At 32.3% G+C, this 24,332-nt stretch overlaps 1 protein-coding gene across 1 annotated transcript in view; it reads right to left on the bottom strand.

The window, feature by feature from the left end:
• Positions 1-24,332, bottom strand: part of side-IV (sidestep IV transmembrane protein) — a 249,963-nt gene that overhangs the window by 47,565 nt on the left and 178,066 nt on the right. Inside the window, exon 8 of the mRNA XM_088268766.1 lies at positions 7,137-7,267. Coding sequence (XP_088124892.1) covers positions 7,137-7,267 — 131 coding nt within the window. The remainder of the gene's footprint in view (positions 1-7,136; positions 7,268-24,332) is intronic.

The raw sequence follows: 24,332 nt of genomic DNA, 5'->3' as shown, positions 1-24,332 counted from the left end.
TGTCTAACACTTGGGTTTGCTACAGCAGCTGTAAAGTACCTTATCACCCTCAACAGCTCCTATACTCCTGGTACCTGCACATATCGCACACTCAACAGAAGAGGGCCGTAAGTTCTAAATTAAGGCAAATGAGAGTGTAACGGCCTATTTTATAAAATAAAACAACAAACTCCAGTCGAAAAATTGCGTTTAAAGCTTTATTTCAGAGAAATGTTTCGCGAAAGAGAAACGCGGCTTCAATAACAAAAATGAAAAACCGACATAAAATCATATTTGCTTAAATAAATAAAACATTTCAAGTACATCTTAAAATAATAAGAATATATATATATATATTAAATAATAAAAAATGTAGTTGTTTATTAATAAAATTACCATATATCTTATTAAAACTAAATTATAATATCGACCGATTTCTAAGCTAACAGCTCCTGCCTTAAGACTTATTTCTATATTTCGTTTAGTGATTTAAAAGTTATTTTTTATGTCGCAAAATGGAAAATTATAATGTGATCGCTTACAATACTTATTTTATAAAAAGGTAGAATATTGTGAATCTATGATTTCACTATTTGCCCGCTGATTAAAGCATAAAATAATGTATTAAAAAATGAAGAAAGGTACTTAAAATAATATGTTGTTTTTAAAAGTCTGACAATATATGCCACGAAATATTTAAAAAATAATAAACAAAAATGTTCGTTTCTTCAAAATCTCTTTAAATTATTTACGTGTTGTATTATTTTTTTATAGAAAGTTGCATTTAAATACGTGCGTGTTTTAATTTATCTATTAAATAAAAAGGTAAAAATTCATTCGTTAAAATTTTCAGATCTCCTAAAAGTAATTCACATATTGGTTTGAAAGTTTTACATATCGTCTAAAACACACATACACGTGATAGACAAAACCGAAACTTTTTGGAAAAACTTTTTTTACCAAAATGGCAGCGTCTTCTGTTGAATGTAATAATAATACACGCAATACTAATCATTTCTTATTACACGTAGATTGAAAGTTGCTAAAATACTGTATACGCATAAGCATTGTGACATTAAAAATAAAGAAATAGGTGCATTATATTTGCTTTCTTTTCCATTTATCTAGACAAAGCGATAACAAACTACCGTGCTACCGTCCAGGATTTTATTTTCGTAAGTTGTATTTTTTTCATTCGTGACTTCGAAACCTTTTAGATGTTAAAACTTAAATATCATACAGAAACCTGACATGTGACGCTCATGGCTCGCTACACGCCACACGTTCACACGTTACACATTACAGGAGACAAGGAGAATTTTCTATAAAGGATACAGCGTTCCCGCCATGAGGCAGACTGGCCACATTTCCCGCTAAAACAACGTGTTCTTTTATGCTCTATTATTTGTCGACGCGCGGAGACGTGGCGTGTGTGAACGGGCTACACTATTTCATAAATTCTATTTTGAAAGTGGAACATGAATAGTGCGTTGCTCTTCGAGAAAAATCCTTTCTAATACTTTATAGTTTTATCAGTGCTTTCTAGATTATATCGATATAAATTTCAGATATTTGCATATCGAGGGTGGAAAGCGAAATTAAGGTAAATGTTATTTCCGATGTGAATCTAATTATGAAACAAGAAATCTAACCAAAATTATAATTTTATTTTACCACAAAAAAAACATTAGCTAGTGTAGCTAATGTGTAATATTTTTATTTGTGGTATGATAATCAAATTAAAAAAGGTAAATACCACTATTTCTTAAAATCTATCGTGTTACTATCAAACACCGTAAAATGATGCTGAATGCATTAAAACATGTGTCATAATAGATTTTAATAAAATATATTGTAGTATTTACTAAGTAACACTTAAATTAAAAATGGATAAATATTACCACGTAACTGCCAAATCAATTTATGAAAATAATGGATTAGCCGAGTACAATAATAACATCACATAAAAGAAACTGTCGAAATATAAAGAAGATACTTTTAAGAGGATACAACGCATCTGAGAATCTATTAAACGGCATAAACAAAACAGAATAAATGAAGAAAATATATTTTTATGTATTTTTTAAAAACTTCTTACCATTCAACAACTCTTTTCTTAAAAAAAGTATTTTAAAGAATAACATATTTTTTCAATGCAAAAACGAAAAAATCCGTTAGGTTACCAGGATTTTTTATTTATTGTTTCGGCATTTACTTTGTGGTAAGACATGGGGAAATTTTTAAAGAAAACACTTTTTTTTACCACTTGACTAACCCTCCTCCCCCTAACTTATCACTCTCTTTATTTATAGAACAGTCAATTATTTATTATGTTTTAGTTTACATTTAGACCTGAAGATGGAAGCTTAGCTTCCTTAACTAGTCGTCATAAAATAAACTCAAGTGGTAAAAAAACAAGTGTTTTCTTTAATTATTTTACCTGGATTTAGTGAAAATAAACGTGCGACTAAACGAATACTGGGCTTTAACGTATAAAAATGTAGAGCAAACTATCAACACACCAGCGTTCACGTGTTTCGCGAGCCTCTGAGAAGGTACACAAGCACTGAGCACGTTTGTCAGAATAATTTATCCGGCCTAACAAAATTAGTATACACGAAGATCTAAAGTAATCTGTAGTAGATTATATTATTACTGACATATCTCCAAATACTACTTACTCTCGGTAAACACGGATAACGAATGTGCAAATATCACGAAACCATTTCTGGTATCTCGGCTCTGGTGTACTTAGACTCGGGTGGGGGTGAAATACCATATTATATATTCAGGTATCCAAGATGAAAAACAGGTATTTACTTTAGTATAATACAACATCTTGGGTGTGTTCAAATCCTCTTGCAAAAATTTGGGCTTCTCTATTTTTTGGTGTTTTTAAACAGTGAAATATCTGTGTAATAATTAAAATATAACTTTATTTTAAAAGCACCATAAATATTATATTATATTTTAATTACAATATAATGTCTACCGTTTTCTTGTCTTGAAAAAGAAGCGGGCAGCTTATTCAGAGTTATTTTTAAACAAATTAATTGTTTCGGGTCGAAGTATCAAATTTTTTTTTAAATTTTTATTATTTATAAAAATACTTCAATTTCATACTATTTCTGTGAGCCTAGGTGAGTTATTATTAAAAATAGGTATCAACTTGTGGTATAGTGGGTTCGAACCCAGGAACTCTGACTCAAGAGTCCGCGACACTTACCACAGGACCACAAACCGACAGTTAACTTTTACATTCTGAAATCTCTATAAGGATGAAGAGGAATATGTAGGTCTGGGTATTTACAGGATGATATATGTAGAGTTCCAAAAAGTAGTGTGGTTGTCAATCATGGATAGAATGGTGAATGTTACACGTGTGTGTCATATGTATGTGATCACTTAACTAACCTATGATAGGTCATAGGCTGGTATTTACATGGCTTACGATCTATCATAGTCTGGTTTAAGTGATCACTTTATGCACGTATAAAAAATCATATAAATTGAAAATCATATTTTCAGGAGTCTCTCAGTATGTAAAATAATTCGTTAGGATCTTGCATACATTAAAAAATTGATTGAAAATACTAAAAAAATACTAAAAATACTAAAGTTACCTCAAATCCACCACAGATACTGTCGCAAACTTATACATGAAGCGACGAGATAATACTATGAATAATAGAATAATGACAATCATGTGTATGTTACACGTGTATATATGGTGATCACTTAAATTAGCCTACTATAGGTCTTAAGCCCTTTAAATACCCAGACTTCCATATTCTTCTTCATCTGTGTTGTGATGTCAAATATGTATTTGCCTATAAATAATTTAAGAAAATCTTGAATCAACCTCCAGCATGGTAGCCAAATGAAGTAGCCACTACGCCACGAAAGCGGACGAAAAAAATATCAAATGGCCATGAATTAAGTAAATAATAATAAAACCCTTATCCGCACCCCAATGGTGCATAGGGCACTGCGTCATATAAACGCAGTGTTATCTTGATCGTTTACAGATGAAGGAAAGGTGATCAGCCCTCCGCTTCAGGTACACCAGTCCAGGGTAATATTGAATAAATATTACAGTGAAAAAATCACTCAAATTTATTTTTACCTCCCCTGGGAATCGAACCCGAGTCCTCCAGAACGGTAGCCGAGCGTGCTGACTATTACACTACGGAGGCGGACTAAAACGGAGCTAACTAAAAAATGAGATCCCACTTTTGTATAAGTTATTAAATGAAGATATGGTCTGCGCTTCAAAAAATAAGGAATAATATTAAAAATAAAGGAATAAAGTAATAAAAGAGCTCTCAAATATTCACATAAAGGAGAACTTGGTTATTGAATACAGAGGTTAATCCAATAAGATTTCTGTCTTCAGGGATCCTTAAGGATACAAGGAGCGCTCCAAGGACCAAGGACGATGCCGTAATGGCTGACTTATTTATATAGTAAATACAAAACGAGAGATAAATTTATCAAGCGTTTCTCGACAGTAAGAGGAAGGATAATTATTAAAGTAATGATAAAAGTTCTTATACTGTATAATAATGAAAATACAAAAGGTAAAAGGATTATTAAAATTAATATTAATACTTTTTTTTTTCTTACAAAATAGTTAATAATATTAGCATATAACCACTCAACGAGATTTGTATGTCTACCGATTTCGGTGAGTGGTTATATACTAATATTATAAACATTTTTATAAAAAAAAAGTAAAAATGACTAACCACAAAGTAAATGCTTTAAATATTAATAATATTGAGAATAAAATATTAATTGTTTTATTAAATCATGTCCGCCGCTTGGTGTAATGGTTAGCTTGTTTAGCTACCGTCCCGGGTTCTATGCCCAGAGGGATAGAAAATAAAAATTAATGATTTTATACTCGAATATTTACATCATTTTGAGTGTCCAAATACTTCTTCACAATTCTGGATTACCTCCAATTATAGGAGTTATTTTTTTATTTTAATAAATTTAATAAAAAAGATAAATATTTGTGTTTTTATTATTCACACAAATATTTCAATTTCATACTATTTATATAAAATAGAAATAGGAATATTAGAAATGGGTATCAAATTGTGGTGGGGTGGATTCGAACTGAGAAACTCTGACTTAAGAGTACGCGACACTAACCACGGGACCACAAATGATGATATTATTTTTTGATATCTCAACACAGATGAACATAGACTGGGCGTTTACGGGGTTAACTACCCTCAAAGGTCGTAAAAAAAAAAAAAAAAAATGTTAAGGTCCAAATAATGTTTTCCATTACTCATTTTTTTTAAATTTAGTAATAAAGTTATTCAAAATCAAAATTGAATGATGAATTTTAAGCCATCTTAAATTTGCTTGTATACTGCAGCTGTCTAGTTTACAATTTTAAATTATGATTGACGAAGAACGCCATTTGCAAAAAAATATAGCATCTACCAATAGGATGATTAATTTTGCGCCACCCTGTAGTAGTTGTAAAAAAAACATGAAAAGAATTCAATAATTAAATGATTAAAGTCGGGTGAATCAATATATGTAATAAAATACCTACCTATAGATTTTATTAAAACATATAGTACCGATTCTTAATATTGTGACAGTCGGTAAAGCAGATCGCGCAAATCTACCACCAGATGTCGCATGCGTCGCACTGAATTAACAAAAGACTTCAGATGGCAAAATATTGAACTGTAATATTATATGTAATTTATAAAATATTAATTAGGAATAAAACTTTTACTGTCGTTTCTTTAATTACAAAGCAACACATTGTTTAGTTCATTATTATACACCCACTAATTTACAAAGAAGAATATTACGTTATATATATTTACATGTCAGTGTATTATTTATCCGGCAGATAGGAAGTTCGGAAGGTGGAAGGAGTCCACCTTCTCCAGCCGATCGCGGTCAAGCGAGACAATTAATTGGACCGGTCCCAAGACATGTGACATTAATTCAGATGTCCCTGCCCGCAAATAGAAGATACTCGGTCGAAGGAAAGTCTCCGGGAAGGGAGCTCTCCCTACAAACTGTTATATTTATCTGTACACTACTGTAGAACGCAGGACCCAACTCAAAACGGATTAAACGTAAGAAAATAAAAATAACCCTTCAGTATCACAGTCAAATTAAATTCATGAAGACATTCCGTAAAGGCTCCACTTAAACGTAGGTTGTAGGATTATAAAAAATAACAACATTAATATCTTTTAAGCTCCCCGGGTTTTTATATTCCGTCTTGTATAACTTTAATGAGATACAAGGAACTAAATTAATTAATTTCCCGCTAGCCGAGTATATTTTACGTGCTTTTTCGCAAAAAGCTTAAAAAAAGATTAGCTTCTGCAGAATTATATCATTACGCTTCAGCGTACTATTTACATTTCATTTTTTTATTTTTTTTTTATTAAATTAATATTAATACTGGACTAGTACTCCTGAAGCGCAGGGCTGGTCATTTTCTTTTAATATGTTTTATAATCAATATAACACTTCTTATGTACAATGCAGTGCCCTATGCACTATGGGTTGCAAATAAGATGAAGATTTCAATTGATATCTCAACATAGATGAATTGAGATCTGCTAAGATGGAAATATAGAAGTAAGAGCATCTTATGACCTGTGAATGTCTGGTTTAAGTAATCACTAGATATATAATTGTGTAACATTTATCATTTTATTCATGGTTGATGACATGATTTTTTAATGAAATACAGTTGAAGCATTCCTTTCCGAATTATAACAAACTAAAAGATGCTTTCAAAATTGATTTTCAGTTTGTTATACGCATTATTATTAACCATACCCAAAACATACAGTAAATCGTTCCCAAAGAAACAACAGACAAGGAGTAAAATATAGGCTATTACATAAATCAATGTACTCGTATAAGGCAAAATATGTAGATAAAATTTCAAAAAGGAAACAACTTCACGTATCGGAGACTTGCATAATTTATTTATATTTTTTTTTATTAACACAACCACATATTTTAAACAAGGATCATTAAAAATGCTAATTTGTACGATTTTTTGTGCTCTAATATATTTTTTTCAATTTTTATATTTTTATTTTCAGTATCGTTTATCATGAGTTGTGACGTTTTAAAAAACATAAAAATACACTTACATTGTGATACCAGGACAATCTGTAGGCCTTGGGGTTGGCACGAACATTACACTCAAAATAGACGTCATCCCCTTCCTTTATGTCATCGGCGTTGAGGGTTGATCCGAGTTTAAGCACTACCGATGGCATATCTGCAACAAGAGTTGTACTATGGTCAGCATGGTTGCACGAAAATTATGCTTCTAATTTCACAAAATACATAGTATCTCCGTCGTTTATAACGCTGGTATTTCCATATGTTTCTCAAGGTTTGAGGTGCATAAGTTGGGATAATTGCAGAAAAATACAGATTGTACCATGTTGTTTAGTATATTAAAGAATTATTTTTACTTTCGGCAATCTGTGAATTAAATATGATAGTCTTTTAAGTATTTATTTATTGATTTGGTGTTTAATTTGCACAACTCCATTTTAATTTTTGTATTAATTTTTAAATCAAACACAGATTTTTTGAGGCTACTTAGTTGTATTCTCTCTCTCTCTCTCATTTAATTTAAAAACACAAAAAAATGATATTGTGACAATTGTCTTTTAACTGTGTTATGAAATTGAAAGTTTATGTTGATTCTACAAGGTGCTTTATTTATATCGTTTGCTAATATTAAAAATTGTATAACTCGTTCGCCAAACACTAAATATATATATATATATATATATATATATATATATATATATATATATATATATATATATATATATATATATATATATATATATATATATATATATATATATATATATAAATATATATATATATATATATAGATATATATATATATATATATATATATATATATATATATATATATATATATATATATATATATATATATATACACATATGTGTATTTATATATTTATATATTATTTATTGTAGGTATGTATGTAGGTTTGGATTAGAGTTAATTTCCTAGAAACATTAAGTGGATTATTCAAGTGTTTAATTTATATAAAATAATCATGTCATTCCACAAAGTTAATGCCGAATCAAACTTATATATATATATATATATATATATATATATATATATATATATATATATATATATATATATATATATATATATATATATATATATATATATATATATATTTGTATATATATATAAATATATATATATATATTTATGTATATATATATATATATATATATATATATATATATATATATATATATATATATATATATATATATATATATATATATATATATATATATATATATATATATATATATATATATATATATATATATATATATATATATATATATATATATATATATATATATATATATATATTATATATATATATATATATATATATATATATATATATATATATATATTTATATATAAATATATGTATATAAACAAATTAAATACATTAAAATACCTGTTCAATAACAAGGTAGGTTTGGATTAGAGTTAATTTCCTAGAAACATTTTTTTCGAAATCATTGGTATTACACCGCAAACATTTATAAGCAAATAACGAAGTCAACAATTTTGGACAAATATTTAGATAGGACTGTAATTTCAGATACGGGGAAAATGAAAAGAATATCAAAGGATATGAAAAGAGAAAAAAGGGAAACACAAAGAAAAACTATAAGAACCAAATTAAAACCTTAGGAGTTGTTTCAATTTCCGTTATGACAAAGCTAAAACGAACTATTACCATTCACAATACACACGTATAAAGAACGTTTTCGGTATTTACAAAGTGAAATATTTTCTTTTGCGTTTTTACAATGAGATGCACAACCCTTTTTTAGAGAAACCCTGACTCTAAAAATTGAACTTGTAGCAGTTACTTTATAAAAAAAATATTTACTTATTTATATATATATATATATATATATATATATATATATATATATATATATATATATATATATATATATATATATATATATACACATATATAAATATATATATATATATTTTTTGTATTATTCTGATACTGGATAACTCACTCTATGCTTGATAAATCCATATTATAGGTGTCTCAACTTGGTGATATATACGGTAAAAAAATTGCTTCGAAAAATATTTAGCATAAAAACGTAAAATAAAGATTTTAAAATCATTAAAATTAAATAATAAACATCGGATTACAATGTATTAATTTATTGATGTGGGGTAATAGTAAGAGTTGAGTCGAGATTTTTTCAAGAAATTATATGAATAAAAAACAATCAATCCGTATAATACACATTGTTACGACTGCTGAATATATTTCAGCCTTCATAACATGCTTTCGCCATTAAAAGATGCCTTCTGAATTACCGTATTCAAATATTTAAGAAAGGCACTCAAGTACAAAGGTAAAAGAAAACATAAAAGACCAAAAGAAAGCCAGACCTCGAAATAAGTCAAAAATTATAATTTCAAATATTTTTACACGCTTCATAAACCCCGGCGGCAAGAGGAGGTGAGGAGGTACACAGTGACATCTGGCGGCGCTATTTCACAATCGAATAAAAACCAATGTTCGCAGAAAAAGCCAGCTAGCCTTCTCAATATTTGACCGACGAAAAAAGCGTTCCCATTAAACTTTATGTACTGTGACAAAAAAAATACAAGTCAAGATTGGATAAAGGCCCTGTTTCGTTATTCAGAGGTTTTATAAACGAATTCTTCCGCCGAACAATTGCCTATCGCAAGGAATCATTGTGCGGAGAGTCTGAGGCAGATCTCTCCGAAAGAATTGTGACTAAAATTCACGGATTGATGGACGGAGATTGAATAGAAATAAGGCAATTGTGGTACTTTTATGTGAACACTCGCAAGAATTTATTCAGTCAAGGGAGCTTACACAAGGCGCTCGCGTGAAATACGCTTTTCATAAAAATCTTTCAATTCTTGAGATGAAATGTCTTTTGTTTTTATACGAAAGAAGATTGAAGTCTGAGCATCCCAGGGTGTAGAGTTTGGATGGCTTTAGTGATCACTTTGTACGTTTGTGTAATGTTCACCATTCTGTCCATTCTTCATTCTAAATATGTTTTAGGAGAGAGAGCCTGAAAAGACATTTCGATTTGTAGAAACCTCCATTTGACCGATTGACTATAACATTTTTTTAACATCAGACACTGGATTATTCACCCCATAGATGATACTGTATGCGGCTCAACTTTAGAAAATATTTTTTTCAAAAGATAATAATAAAATAATTTTAAATTGTTAATAAATACCTGGTCAAATTAAAGTATGTTTGGTAAGTAAATAAGTGAGAAGCGAGAAATTATTGCACTAATCCCTCGCAGAAACCATTAAAAAACTACAATGCATGTCATTTTTACACTATGTAACGCCTTTTGGGCGATAAATTGTTTTTTTCGTCGGAAAAATAATTTATGTGAACGAAAATGTTTGAAGGCTTTAAAGATAACAGGATCAGACAGGCCGCTCGTATTCACTATTTTGTGTATTTCACTAAAGTTTAACAAATGGTTCCCCCATAAACTTGCTTTACAAAATAAGGTACACTCTTTCGTGAAGAAAAAATATGAAAGTATAAAATTTGCTACTTCAGACTATTAAAAAAACTTTTATATATCTTTGTTATATACATATATTGGTATCTCAACCTGATTTTTTGACCTTTTCATACAAAAGAAGTCTGAGCACTTCATGGCTTACGACCTAGCATTAAGGTGTTTAAGCGATCACTTTGTACACTCGTGTAACGTTCACCATTCTACCCATTATTGAACGGCCACATTACATTAATTTTTAAAACCTGTATATATGAAAATGGTTTTGGGTACCTTCCACATGCGGGTAGTATGTATGTTTTTACCGGTTATGGTATTTTTTTACTGCAATGGCACCGCCATCTGTTCAACGTAACAAACACATGCAATACTAAATATATTGGTACAAGTAGAGGACAGCTTGTTTCTTGACAGCCGCTGTCCCTTGACGTTTTCAGTGTGTGTTTTTCATGTACCTATTTTTAATATTTTTATTGCTTCGCAAACATTGTGAAATTAAACTTTAGAAATGTGTGGTTTCTATTTTATTTATTTTCTACTATCCGAATTGAGCCAAAGCAACGCGCAACCGGGTACGATAGTTGTAAATACGATCGGTATAACCACGATAGAGGAGCATAATTTAATTTAAATCAGAATATTAACTTTCTCAATGAAATCGCATCTACATCATAAAATTTTGTTAGCTTTTATGTGCTTTTGAAAGCTGTGCCTGTCGTCAGTGCGAGATTACCGTAATTATTATTATAAACCTTCTGGGATAATTACCTTAATTGTGTAGCAATTACACACATAGGAATGAGAATATTTCCGCAGTACAAAAAGAGAGCCACGTATTTGTCTCCCCCCACGAAAGAACGATGAACCAAAATAAACAGTTTTATTTTGACAAAATTACTAATCGAGTTCCATAAGCGATATCCACGTGTTATTTCACGCAAATAATAACACAAAATAATTACCTTTTGTAACTATTATTAAAGGAAATACAGGGTGTTAACAGATTGTTACAATGTAATTGCAAACTCATAGTTAGAGAAAAGGGGTTGATTTTAAACGCGTAAGATATATCGCTCACTCCTTTCAAGAACGTCATAAATCAAAATACTTTATTTCTCAGGAGAACGATTTTAAAGTTTAAAAATATAACACAATGTATTAAAAATAAATATCAAGCCACTTATTGAACTTTTTACTATGCAACTGAGCTTTTTAGGTAAAACCTGAAGGTTTTTTCAACATTTGAAAAATATTTAATTTATTTATAAAAATAATTAAACAATACATTTTCTACAAAATGCAAAAACTACATTTTCTGCCCCGTAGCGGGTAAATATCAAGTTAAAAATATGCCTCTTTTGCTGGGATATAGTACATTTTATGGGCATTCTGAAAACATGCACAACTGAAAATTGACGAATTTTGATTTATGACGTTCTTGAAAGGAGTGAGCGATATATTAAAAACACCAAAACCACCAAAAAGTATTTTTTTTCTTTAACTAATTTCGACATTAGAGGGAAAAAAACCAGCGAATCCACTTTCGTAGATAAGTGTTTACCCACTAATTTTACATATATAGCGTGTGGACGATTTTTAAATTTTGAAATTCGTCTCATTAATGAAATTGTAAATTGTAACTTTAAAATTTAATACTATGTAACCTTATTTTATATTGTTTAACTGTATATTATATTTTTGTTTGATTAATTTCATCGAATTCAATTGAAAAACTGAATATTTTTTTACAGATGTTATATGATATATGTATTATTGAATGATACTTTTTATAAAGGAAGTTTGTCATAATTTCCAAGTGTTTCCAGATTTTTTTTTTGGAAAAAAGTAATGTCGATGTAACGGAAATATGGCAGACTCATTGATAAGATACTTTATTTTTTAAGACGGAATAATTAGCGTGTATGTATGGGGAGAGCCATGAACGTAGAAGAAGTGAATAATGTTTGTAAAGGCAGAGTGGTGTAGGGTTCTTTTGATTCTGAATAGTGGTTAGATAATAGTTAGTTAATAATAAAGTAAATTGAGATGAAGGGAAAAATAAAAATACAAAAATAAATATTTACTCGAAATACAGTGTAATATTTATAAAATTATGTTCAAAACAATCTTCTTCCTTGCTCTATCCAATCTTATAGTATTTGCAGACTTTAAAGATCAGCTCTCCACATTCTCAGGTTGTAGGTCCTTCTATCATAAACAACATCACCTAGGTCATGCCTTCGAATCATGTTATCTTTCAGTAGCATCAATGAATTTTTAGGTCTTCCTTTAGAAGTCTTTCGAGGAAGATCCATTGCAATCGCCTGGTTTACAATATGTTCAGGTTTTCTACTTCCTATGTGCTCAAACCACCTCAAATGCCTTTTCTCTATTTTACTATTAATATCAGGTACACCCAGGCTTAGACAAATGCGTGAAATCTTTATTTTATCTCTAAGGAACACTCAGCTGGCCATCTAAGCATTCGCATTTCAGCAGTTTCTAGTTGCCTAGAGTAGGTGTCCAGCATTCATTAGTAATGTTCATAAGATTAGCAAATATAATTTTAAAATATCTAAATTTTTATATTAGATCCTTATTAAATTTCATGGTATTGTTTTTTTTATGGTCTAACAGTTAATTCAGGTTTGAACCTACCTATAGTCAACAAACGCCGTAGCAGAAAAGGTTCTAAGGGATGTAGGCTTTACTCACAGCGCCGGGGGATGAAGGATAAGAATTAAAATTCCCCTAATGAGGTTTGCTGATGTAATTACTGGGGTAAAGCGACGCCGTTCTAGTACAGACGCCCACCCCACAGGGTGGCTCGGAATTAATGGAAATAGGTTGTTTAAATTGTACCGACGTTTGTTTTATATACGAATCGAAAAAGGACCATTGTTTGTGAGGAAATTTTATTACGTTTTGATGGCAGCAAGCTGATTAAATTATTCGACTCGTTATATTTTTGAGAAATTATTTATCGGAAGGTGTTTTCGGATGGCAGATTTATAATTTGATTTGTTGCTGAGTTGTTCGGCTGATGGCTTAGTAGATAATGTAATCAAAAAGTTTCGAAATTCGGAAGTTTTATGTACATATATATCCGAACAATATCCAGAGCGGTAGGTTGACCACAAAGGCTTTCAAAACTTTCTCAACTTCAAATATATTATGGTGTTCAAATAAATTAAATATGTATACGTATATTAAATCGGTTGTATAATATGTGTGTTAAATATTCAGCGATCCTTGAAAGCATGATGTGGCATTTAGGTAAAAATGAGGATTAATAAAATGATGTACCAATTTTTTTAATTAAAAAAAATTAACTTGTGTTTATATATGCCAATACGTCGTCGACCCTCTATTTTGCCTTTTACAATGTGGCAACCTTCACACATAATGTACATCGAATATGGCAACTCAAGCTCAACGTAGCGAGCTACCTTCACGAGAGCAGAAAAGAACGAAACGAGCGACCTCGCCACACTTCGTCGCCACCCGTTCACAGATCGACACGTACTTCAACTGTTCTCATATTAGAGTCACGCGATTATCCTTAAGTATTTGCTTGATAGTAATTTAATAGAACTAAATAAATTTGTGTTAAAAGTAATCCGCTTTCATCTTGCTTCCCTTCTGATAAATTAAAGTGGTATTCAACTAGAAACCATAATTGGTGACCCCCCGACGTGATCCCGAAACACGTTTTACAAAATTCGGAATTTTAGAAGCATTTTTTAAATAAAAACCGAAAAAAACAACGCGTAATAAACATCGATCACAGGAAGCGTGGCGACGAGCGTCCCAGGGATAAAACGTAAGTCAATATTTTAGTATTCTCACATATCTAACGTAAAATCTTTTCATTAAAAATAATAATCTCGAAATTAAACCTTTTATATTTGCACTACCCAATTTAGAATCTTTTCCCTGGTAAAATAAAAGTCAATTATTAACAATTTTTTTAATCCTATCTATATCCGATATATCTACCTATATCTAATCCGATGAAACCACGTGGGAGAATAAAAAATTAATTGTACCGACAGAATACTCGCCGCTATTGTAACACTGATTTCAGCTAAGACGACATCGTCTCGGTCATCTTAAGGCTGACGCAGACATCGGAAATCCACACAGGAAGAACGTGCGCGAACACATACTTCAGATACGGAAGCCGTCAACAACGAAGAGGAAACGAACAACGAAAAAGCTAAGTCAACCTAAATAAACATAATTTAAAATCATTTATTTGCCAAAAAATAAATGCAAAAATTCAATAATTAGCTCTCATAGTAAACGCCACCTATCCTGTTTCATAAATAAAATCAAATCGTAAATAATTCACAAATAAAACAAGGCAAAAAAAAACGCCGCTGTAAATGTAGAATCAATAAATTATTGTCATTTATATAAAAAAAAAAAATTTTTCTTTAATATTACGTCAAAAATTATCCTAATAATCAAATTTCTTTCAGCATTGTCATTACTATATAACATCGAAAAATAATCCGATTACATTAATCCGTCTACATAATTTCTTGCTTAAAAAAAAAAACACGTGACAATTACAAATTCCTAAGCGTACTTCGTACCGCGGCCGATAAGCGATAAACAAACCCGAGTCATTAACCCCACCATTTATTTTTTCTAACACCGCGAAAAATACCAATCCGTAACATCCAAACACAGCAAAATCCAAAATATTTAAATAATTTTTTTTTACAAAAAAAAAATAAAATAAAATATTTTTTTTTAAATATCGCACAACGATGGCAACCAACGACGAACATGAATATCAAGAACCGCAGCAAGTACAACCGCAACTACAAAAATATCCGGAATATAATACAACTTGCGATCAATCAAGAAACAAAATTTTTAGTAACATCATAATGTCGAGCCTGCTAAAACAAATAGAACTACTAACGCAGGAAGTCAAACAACTAAAAGTGAAACACGAAAACGACAACTGGCAAGGACGCATGAGCCGCTACGACAACAGACGACAAGACAACGGCCGATATAGAAATAAAAGCAGATCCCCATACCGAAGCATGTCTAGAGAAAATTTAAACGGCATATGTTTTTACCACAACAAGTTCAAAAACAAAGCATTCAAATGTACAAAACCATGCAGCTTCCAGCCGGAAAACTCCAACGGGGGGCCAAACTAGAGGCCTGTAACCCCCCTCATGATACATTCCGCCTCTTTGTTTACGATCGAAGAACCAACATGAAATTTCTAATCGACACTGGAGCCGACGTATCCGTGTTACCGAGGTCATACAACAACATAGAGAATTCACTCGCCTCCGACGATACAACAACAACACTCTACGGCGCCGATGGAAACCAAATAAAAACATACGGTACAAGAACACTCGAATTAAACTTAAATTTAAGACGACCATTGAAATGGAGATTCATAATCGCCGACGTGTCAAGAGCGATACTAGGAGCCGATTTCCTACATAATTATAACTTAAGCGTAAACTTGAAAAACGCAACGTTAACTGACAACGTAACTGGATTAAAAGTAGACGGAAACACTTGCAAAAGTCCGTCTTCAAAAATTTCACTAATCAATAACAACTGTGAATATCACAAAATCATGGCTAAATACCCCGACATACTTAAACCAAAAATGGACATCGGACATAAAAAGAAACATGAAGTGAAACACATAATAGAAACAAAAGGACAACCAGTTAGTGCAAGGGCCAGACGCCTCGCACCAAACCAGCTTATCGCAGCAAAGAAAGAATTCAAACTGCTGATGGAACAAGGAATTTGCCGCCCCTCAAAGAGTAATTGGGCAAGCCCGCTACATATGGTGAAGAAACCCAACGGAGAATGGAGACCCTGCGGCGATTACCGACGTTTAAACGCCCAGACGCTACCAGACAGGTACCCGATACCTCAACTCCAGGACTTCGCACATAAACTCAACACAGCGAAAATATTCTCGACAATAGATCTGAAGAGAGCGTATCACCAAATACCAATGGAAAGCGAAGACATCCAAAAGACAGCCATAATCACGCCATTTGGACTTTTCGAATTCACCGCCATGCAATTCGGACTATGCAACGCAGCTCAGACATTCCAACGATACATGAACAATGTAACAAAGAATCTAGACTATTGTTTCGTATACATAGATGACATACTCATAGCATCAACGAGCGAAGAAGAACATAAAAGACATCTCGAAGAAGTATTTTTAACCCTTTCAGAAAACGGTTTAATAATAAACGCAGACAAGTGCAGTTTCGGAAAACCGGACGTCAGTTTCCTCGGATACACTATAACAGCGAACGGCATCACACCACTGCAAGAAAAGGTACAAGCAATAACACAATTCGAGACACCAAAAACCGCGAAAGGACTCCGACGTTTCCTCGGAATGATAAACTTCTATGGAAAATTTTTACCAAATGCAATAGAGACACAAGCTATACTATTTGACATGCTTCAGGGCTATGTAAAAAACGACCGGAGAGAATTAATATGGACACAAACGTCGACAGCCGCATTTAATAAATGTAAAGACGACCTGGCGACAGCAACGCTACTAGCGCACCAAACCATCGATGCCCACCTCGCTATAATGGTCGACGCCTCAGACAACGCAATGGGAGCGTCCCTACAGCAGGAAAACAACGGAACATGGCAACCACTAGGATTCTTCTCAAGGAAACTCACCCCAGCACAGAAGAAATACAGCACGTATGACAGAGAACTGACAGCAGTCTACGAAGCCGTAAAATATTTCAGACAGAATGTCGAAGGACGCAATTTTATAATATATACAGATCACAAACCGATCACATTCGCATTTACAAAAAAAACAGCTACGAACTCTCCAAGACAGGAAAGACAACTAGACTACATAGGACAATTCTGCACGAACATAAAACACATTACTGGATCAAAAAACACAGTCGCCGACACACTATCACGGATCGAAGAATTAACAATACCCGCAACGATAGATTACGACGAGATGCACGAGCAGCAAAAAGAAGATGAAGATTTAGCAAACTCCCTTCAAAATTCGTCACTAACCCTTCAACAGAAAAACATTCCAGGCATGAACAACCCCATATGGTGCGATACGTCAAATAATAACATACGACCTTTCGTCCCTCAACAAATGAGAAACCAAGTCATAGCGAAAGTACACAATATATGTCACCCAGGAATAAACGGTACTAAAAAAAGTATACAACAGAGATTCGTATGGCCACACATGACAAGAGACATTAAAGAATTCGTCAAAAACTGTATACCATGCCAAAAAGCGAAAATAAACCGACATACCTCAGCACCGATTAACACATTCAACGTACCAGAAGACAGATTCCAGCACATCAACATAGACATCGTAGGACCCCTACCAACCTGCCGAGAATATTCGTATTTATTGACAATGATCGATAGATATACCCGGTGGCCCGAAGCAGTACCAATCAAAGACATCACTGCTGAAACAATAGCCAAAACATTACTAGACACGTGGATCGCCCGCTACGGCGTACCACAAACAGTAACCACGGACCAAGGAACACAGTTCGAATCGAAACTTTTCAAGGCACTATCGGAAATACTGGGAATAAAACACAGCAGAACATCAGCTTATCATCCACAAACAAACGGGATGATAGAGAGATGGCATCGCGCATTAAAAACCGCACTAACAGCAAAAAACGACGACACCTGGTTGGACACGCTACCAATAGTCCTACTCGGACTTAGAACTACGGTGAGAGACGAGCTTAGATGCTCACCCGCAGAACTAACTTATGGAAAAACATTACGACTCCCAAGCGACTTCTTCACAAACACCATAAGCACCGACCCAGGAATATTCGTGAGCAAACTACGTGACAGATTCACGGACGTCAGGCCGACGCCCGGCATCCACCACTCATCAAAGAAAGTATTCATACCAAAGGAACTACCGACAGCCACCCATGTATTCATCCGAACCGACTCACACAGAAAGCCCATACAAAATACGTACGAGGGCCCCTATCGAGTCGAATCGCGAACAGAAAAAACATTTGTAGTCGATATCAAAGGAAAACTAAAACACATTTCAATAGATAGATTGAAACCCGCGTTCACAACGACAATGGACGAAAAAATCGACACACAACAGAGAGCGACAGAAATCCGTACGCCAACCCCGGAAACGGACTCAAACAAGCCGACAGAAGGAAACCTGCAAGAAAGAAAAACCAGAGCAGGAAGAAAAGTTCATTTTCCAGACAGATTTCGACCATGAACGCCTGAACAATAAAAAAAAAAAAAAAAAAACAAAAGCCAATTGTAAAAATAAAAACTTTTATTTTACCAAGAAAAACAAATCACAATAAATAACAAGAAAAACAAACTACGGTCAACAACAAGAAAACAATTTAAATTACATATGTACAATTCACCCATATGTTTTAAAATTTCTGATTACAGTATCATGTCTTCTGTTCAAAGACACTGGAGGAGGGCCGTGTGGCAACCTTCACACATAATGTACATCGAATATGGCAACTCAAGCTCAACGTAGCGAGCTACCTTCACGAGAGCAGAAAAGAACGAAACGAGCGACCTCGCCACACTTCGTCGCCACCCGTCCACAGATCGACACGTACTTCAACTGTTCTCATATTAGAGTCACGCGATTATCCTTAAGTATTTGCTTGATTGTAATTTAATAGAACTAAATAAATTTGTGTTAAAAGTAATCCGCTTTCATCTTGCTTCCCTTCTGATAAATTAAAGTGGTATTCAACTAGAAACCATAACAATAAGGTGCAATAGCTCGTACTTCTCTCCTCTCAGCACATTCCCCAGATAGGACACCTTCCGGACCTTGATATCAGTCAGGAACTGTCTCCTCTTTGGAGCGTATTTGCATTGGTGACCATATTAGTCCATGGAATGCGTAGCATTCTACGATGTAGCCACATTTAAGTAAAGCTGTAATAAAATTATAACTTAACTTCAATGTGGTAAAGTTATAACAAAAGTAATTCTGTTTTCAATGTGAAGTGCGAACGGGATGAAATACAATTAATCGTTCATTAAGAGACTTGAACTCAGTCCAAAGTCGCGTTCTCCTCACTCCGTCCTCCAGTACTTAGAGCCCCCATATCTCGGATACATCTCTCAAGAGAACTAAACCATTTATCTGGGAGAATAGTTTATATGTAATTTATAGGGAAGGAACGTTTCCTTTCTCATACCCCTTAATTCAGATGTCATCAGGCGAGAGACTAGGGGAAGAAATTATTCAACACCAATCAACCTAATCGGTTAGCTTTGTTTGGTAAAACGGTGCCATTACGGAATTCACATCAAAGTGCAGAGCCTTGACATCTCTAGGTAATTGCCCCTTGATAGGGATGTAATTATTATAAGATTACATTGCTATTTATTACACCCCGTTTTTAATGACGGAAATTACTTATAATTTCTCTTCGAGAGATACGTACGCGTAAATGGTCTTAAACTTACATATACCATACTAGTACAAGATCTTGCAATGAACAGATGCTGAGAAGTTCCTGATTGGCCCACACTAGATTATCCCTCCTGTTCCCAACACAGATTCAAATAAAAACATTTTTAATTAGCTAGAAGGAACAAAAATCCACTAAATGATCTATAAACCTTGTACATAATAAGCAAGGTAAATAATAAATGCAATTCCCATAAAAAGTACAAGATCGCGATTAATTTAATTAGGGCCATAAAAATATGAATCGAAATTGGACACAAAATGTCGAATACATAAGACTTTAATACGATTTTGATTTAGAGCTCTGGCATTGCATTGCAAAGCAAGTGACTGGTCGTTTTCTCATGTTGAGTTTTCTCTAGTTTTCTCGTCACTAAGGAAATTTTCGGTATTTTAAAGTTTATTTTCCGGAAATTAAGGTAACTGAGCGAAAAGTACCCACAGACTTTTTCATAAAAAAACGACAGTAAGCTGTTATAATTAGTGTCTTTATTACCATCCAAAAGGATTTCAGTAAAAGCAATTTAAAAAATAAAAATAGACTAGAGTTTTTTTCTGAAAGAAGATATATTAACTAGATATTTTCGTCGCATTTCATGAGTGTAATTTATATTTGTAAAGCTTTTGAATTTGTAAAGGAGTCGTAACTCTCCACTTACAACAGTTGGTAAAGTTACATATGAGGAACTTACCACTTACCGCTTACATAATATAAAATTCCATTTGCTTTCTCCGATCGCCTAAATCAGTTTTTCCTTTCATTACAAACTTTTGATTTGCTCATAAATAAATCAAGTTTCTGTTCTAGAACTACCGCCCTAAGAGGTCCATACAAATCATATTTTTCTTTGAGGAAACTTCAGAGAAAGTTTTGTGGTATTTTCGAAGCAGTATAATCACATTATTACATGCAGAATCGATTTACGTTCATTCTCATACAAAGTGCTGTACGTTTTGCCATTAACTAAAAATATATATTTTTTTAATATTTACTTGTTTTTGTTTTTGTTTTTCACTTTTTGCTGCCTTCTAACCCTTATCCACACCCAATGGTGCATAGGGCACTGCATCATATAAACGCAGTGTTATCTTGATCGTTAACCCATGAAGGAAAGGTGATCAGCGCTCCTCTTCAGGTACCAGTCCAGGGTAATATTGAATAAATATTATAGTGAAAAAATCACTTAAATTTATTTGACCCCCCCCCCCCGTGAGAATTGAACCCAGGACCGCAGCCCAGCGTGCTGACCATTATCACTTTTTGTTGTAGGTATTACAAACTAGAAAGACACGGATGCTCATTGTTGTGGTTCAGTGTAGTTAAACAGAAAATAAATAAAATATAAAGCATATAATTCTAATGTTTTTAAATTGGCAGTTCTTCTGTAGAAAAATGTTCAAAATCTGTGAAAAAACAATGCATCGAAAATATTGAAAATACTGTTGAAAAGACTCCAGCTGTCATGAAGTGCGTTGTCTGCTATGAGCAATGTTTAGTATTGCGTGTATTGTTGTTAAGTTCATCAGATGGCGCTGCCATTGCGCTCGGAAAGTAATCAAATACGAGAGAAAAGTAATTCAGAATGTCTAAGGTAGTGTTGAACTATGAAAATATATTTATAAATTTTTTAATTTTTTTACTATGAAAAGGAATAACACGCAAAGCGTCTATTTTAGATGCTTGTCTGCAGGTAGGATAGTAAGGATAGGGAAGTGTGAAAAATACATCACAAACACCCAGACCAATTGAAAATAAATATTTTTTAAATTCATTTTGCAATTGAATTTACGAAAGTATATTTTTATTTTAGAAATGATATATTATATTTAAAATATTTTTATGATAAATGCATGTTTCAATTTATTTCAGGTAATTTTTTATAATTATTTTTTGTTGCTTCGTTTCAATGATTAAAATTTTTTCATAAAAAATCATTTGTACCAGACCTTAAAATATTTTCAGTGTAAGGATATTCTGTGAATATTGTCAAAAATATGACATTTGTTTTGACAAATTGAAAAAAAAAACAGTTTAAAAAAACAAAAAAATTATCAGTTATCTCTTTGTTGTGTTCGGTTTATTAGAATTTCTCGTTGAAAAAAATACAAGGCATATAAAACAGGTAGGTAATTTACTAAACAAATTTTCGCAACACAAAAACCAATATGTTTTGTTGTACAACAAGGGACTTTAATTCATTAAATTGTTCTTTTTATTTGCTTCCGCTGTTTGAAATAGTGGAATGGCTATTCCGGAGACAGCGGTGACATCTCTTGCTACTAACGTAAACCTTTTGCCACAAAAAGAAAGGGGATGCTTCTGCATGACAATTCTCCCACAACCCCCTCCAGATATTCTCTAACCAAATTATCTGATTGCCATATTTTATTCCCGATACACTATTTGACACATGCCCTAAAATACACATCGCCATGGTGGCAAAACGGTACAATTTTCGACCGGAAAAATGGAATTTATTCATGACGTCAAGTGTATACAAAATGTTGTAACATACAGTACTGAACAAATAAATACGCAAGAAATATATATACTGACAATTATTTATGATACTCTTTAGGTTTTAGGTGGTGATATGAACATCTTTAGGATAAACTTTATAAAATAAAAAAAAAACATTGTTTTAACCAATTTTTTAACGTTAAAATTGGTTAAAACAAAGTTTTTTAATTTTATAAAAATTATAAAATGTGCCACCAAGTATCTGCGGAAAACATTCAAGAAATAAATCTTTAGGATACTCTATAAAATAAAACAACTTTGTTTTAACTACTTTTTATTGGTACACTCTTTCCAACCGGTTTCGACAAGAACCTTGTCATCCTCAGGGTTTATGTACTAATTCTAAAACATTCCCTGAGGATGACAATGTTCTTGTCGAAACTGGTTGGCAAAAGTGTACCAATAAAAAGTGGTTAAAACAAAGTTGTTCTTCTTGGCCTCTTTCACATTTATGCATCTCCTCATACATACCCGCCGATTATTTTGATTTCTTACCTGACTACAATCAAGTATTTGAAACATTTGGTGCTGCCGAGATTTCTTAGGTTTTCCTATGGTCGTATTACCAACTTCATTTGCCTCATGAATTTGTTGCATTGTTTTTTCTTCACTTATTAATTATTCATAAAAAGTATAAATATTATTTTTTTCGAACTACCAGTGTTTTCATTCCAAAAACATGAACACTGTTTTAGTTGTATTTTTACATGTTAATGACAACATCTTTAATTCCCGAAAGAGGTCCTTGAATTGACTCCAGAATATGGAAATTGTTTTACTAGTATTTACATTATAAATTAAACAAATTCAATATTCGTCATATATTAAAAAAAATGTATCTATTCTGTATTTAACGGAAGGTTAGCTGATTTTCTACTGTGCTTTGTTTATATAATTCTTAATACAAAAATTAAAAAAAAATAAATTAATATGGTGTTTGATATAAATAAATTCCTTAAAAATGCAACACTTTGGGAAATAAAATATGAAGAAAATTTTTATGATCTGTGAAATGTAAATTGGAATAAATTCATGTTTAAATTTGCTTTCTTGGCTTATAAGCCAAGTTCAAGTTGCATTCATGGTTCATATTTTGTACACGTCTATTTCGATGCATTTTGGCTAGCGGAAAATTTTGCACTTATCCAAAAACGTTGTTATAAAGTTGTAGAACCATAAACCTGTTCAATTTCACGAAGCAAATTTGGTGAAACTACGCAACAACATACTTGAACATACTCGTAGATTCCTATTTCAACGTACTTTTATGGTTATTTACATTTTATTGTTAAATAAACTAGCTTATATGGCATCCATTCATGATATTCCAGGGGCGTGATGGTTTTCCGGTTGCACATTTAATTCGAAAAATACAACACATGTAACTAACTTTTCACAACATTTTGAGTTTATCCCAATCCTTGTCCCGAAATATGGGTTACCTTACTTAAGCGGAGATTTCTATTTCATCGTACTTAAGTACTGAAGTACTTAAGTACGATGAAATAGAAATCTTAATTGAAGTTTTTAAACAGAAGTTTTTAAAATAACTAAATGGAAGTTTTTTTAAAAGTTTACTGTTAAATAAAGTAGATTTATATTATCCACTGACACTTCGTGATGGAATTGCATTTTTAATTT

This window comes from Brachycentrus maculatus, unplaced genomic scaffold (genome assembly GCF_059751285.1).
Source record: "Brachycentrus maculatus isolate JH-2025_06_01 unplaced genomic scaffold, ASM5975128v1 h1tg000328l, whole genome shotgun sequence".
Lineage (NCBI taxonomy): Eukaryota > Metazoa > Arthropoda > Insecta > Trichoptera > Brachycentridae > Brachycentrus > Brachycentrus maculatus.
This window is presented reverse-complemented; position numbering and strand designations above follow the sequence as displayed.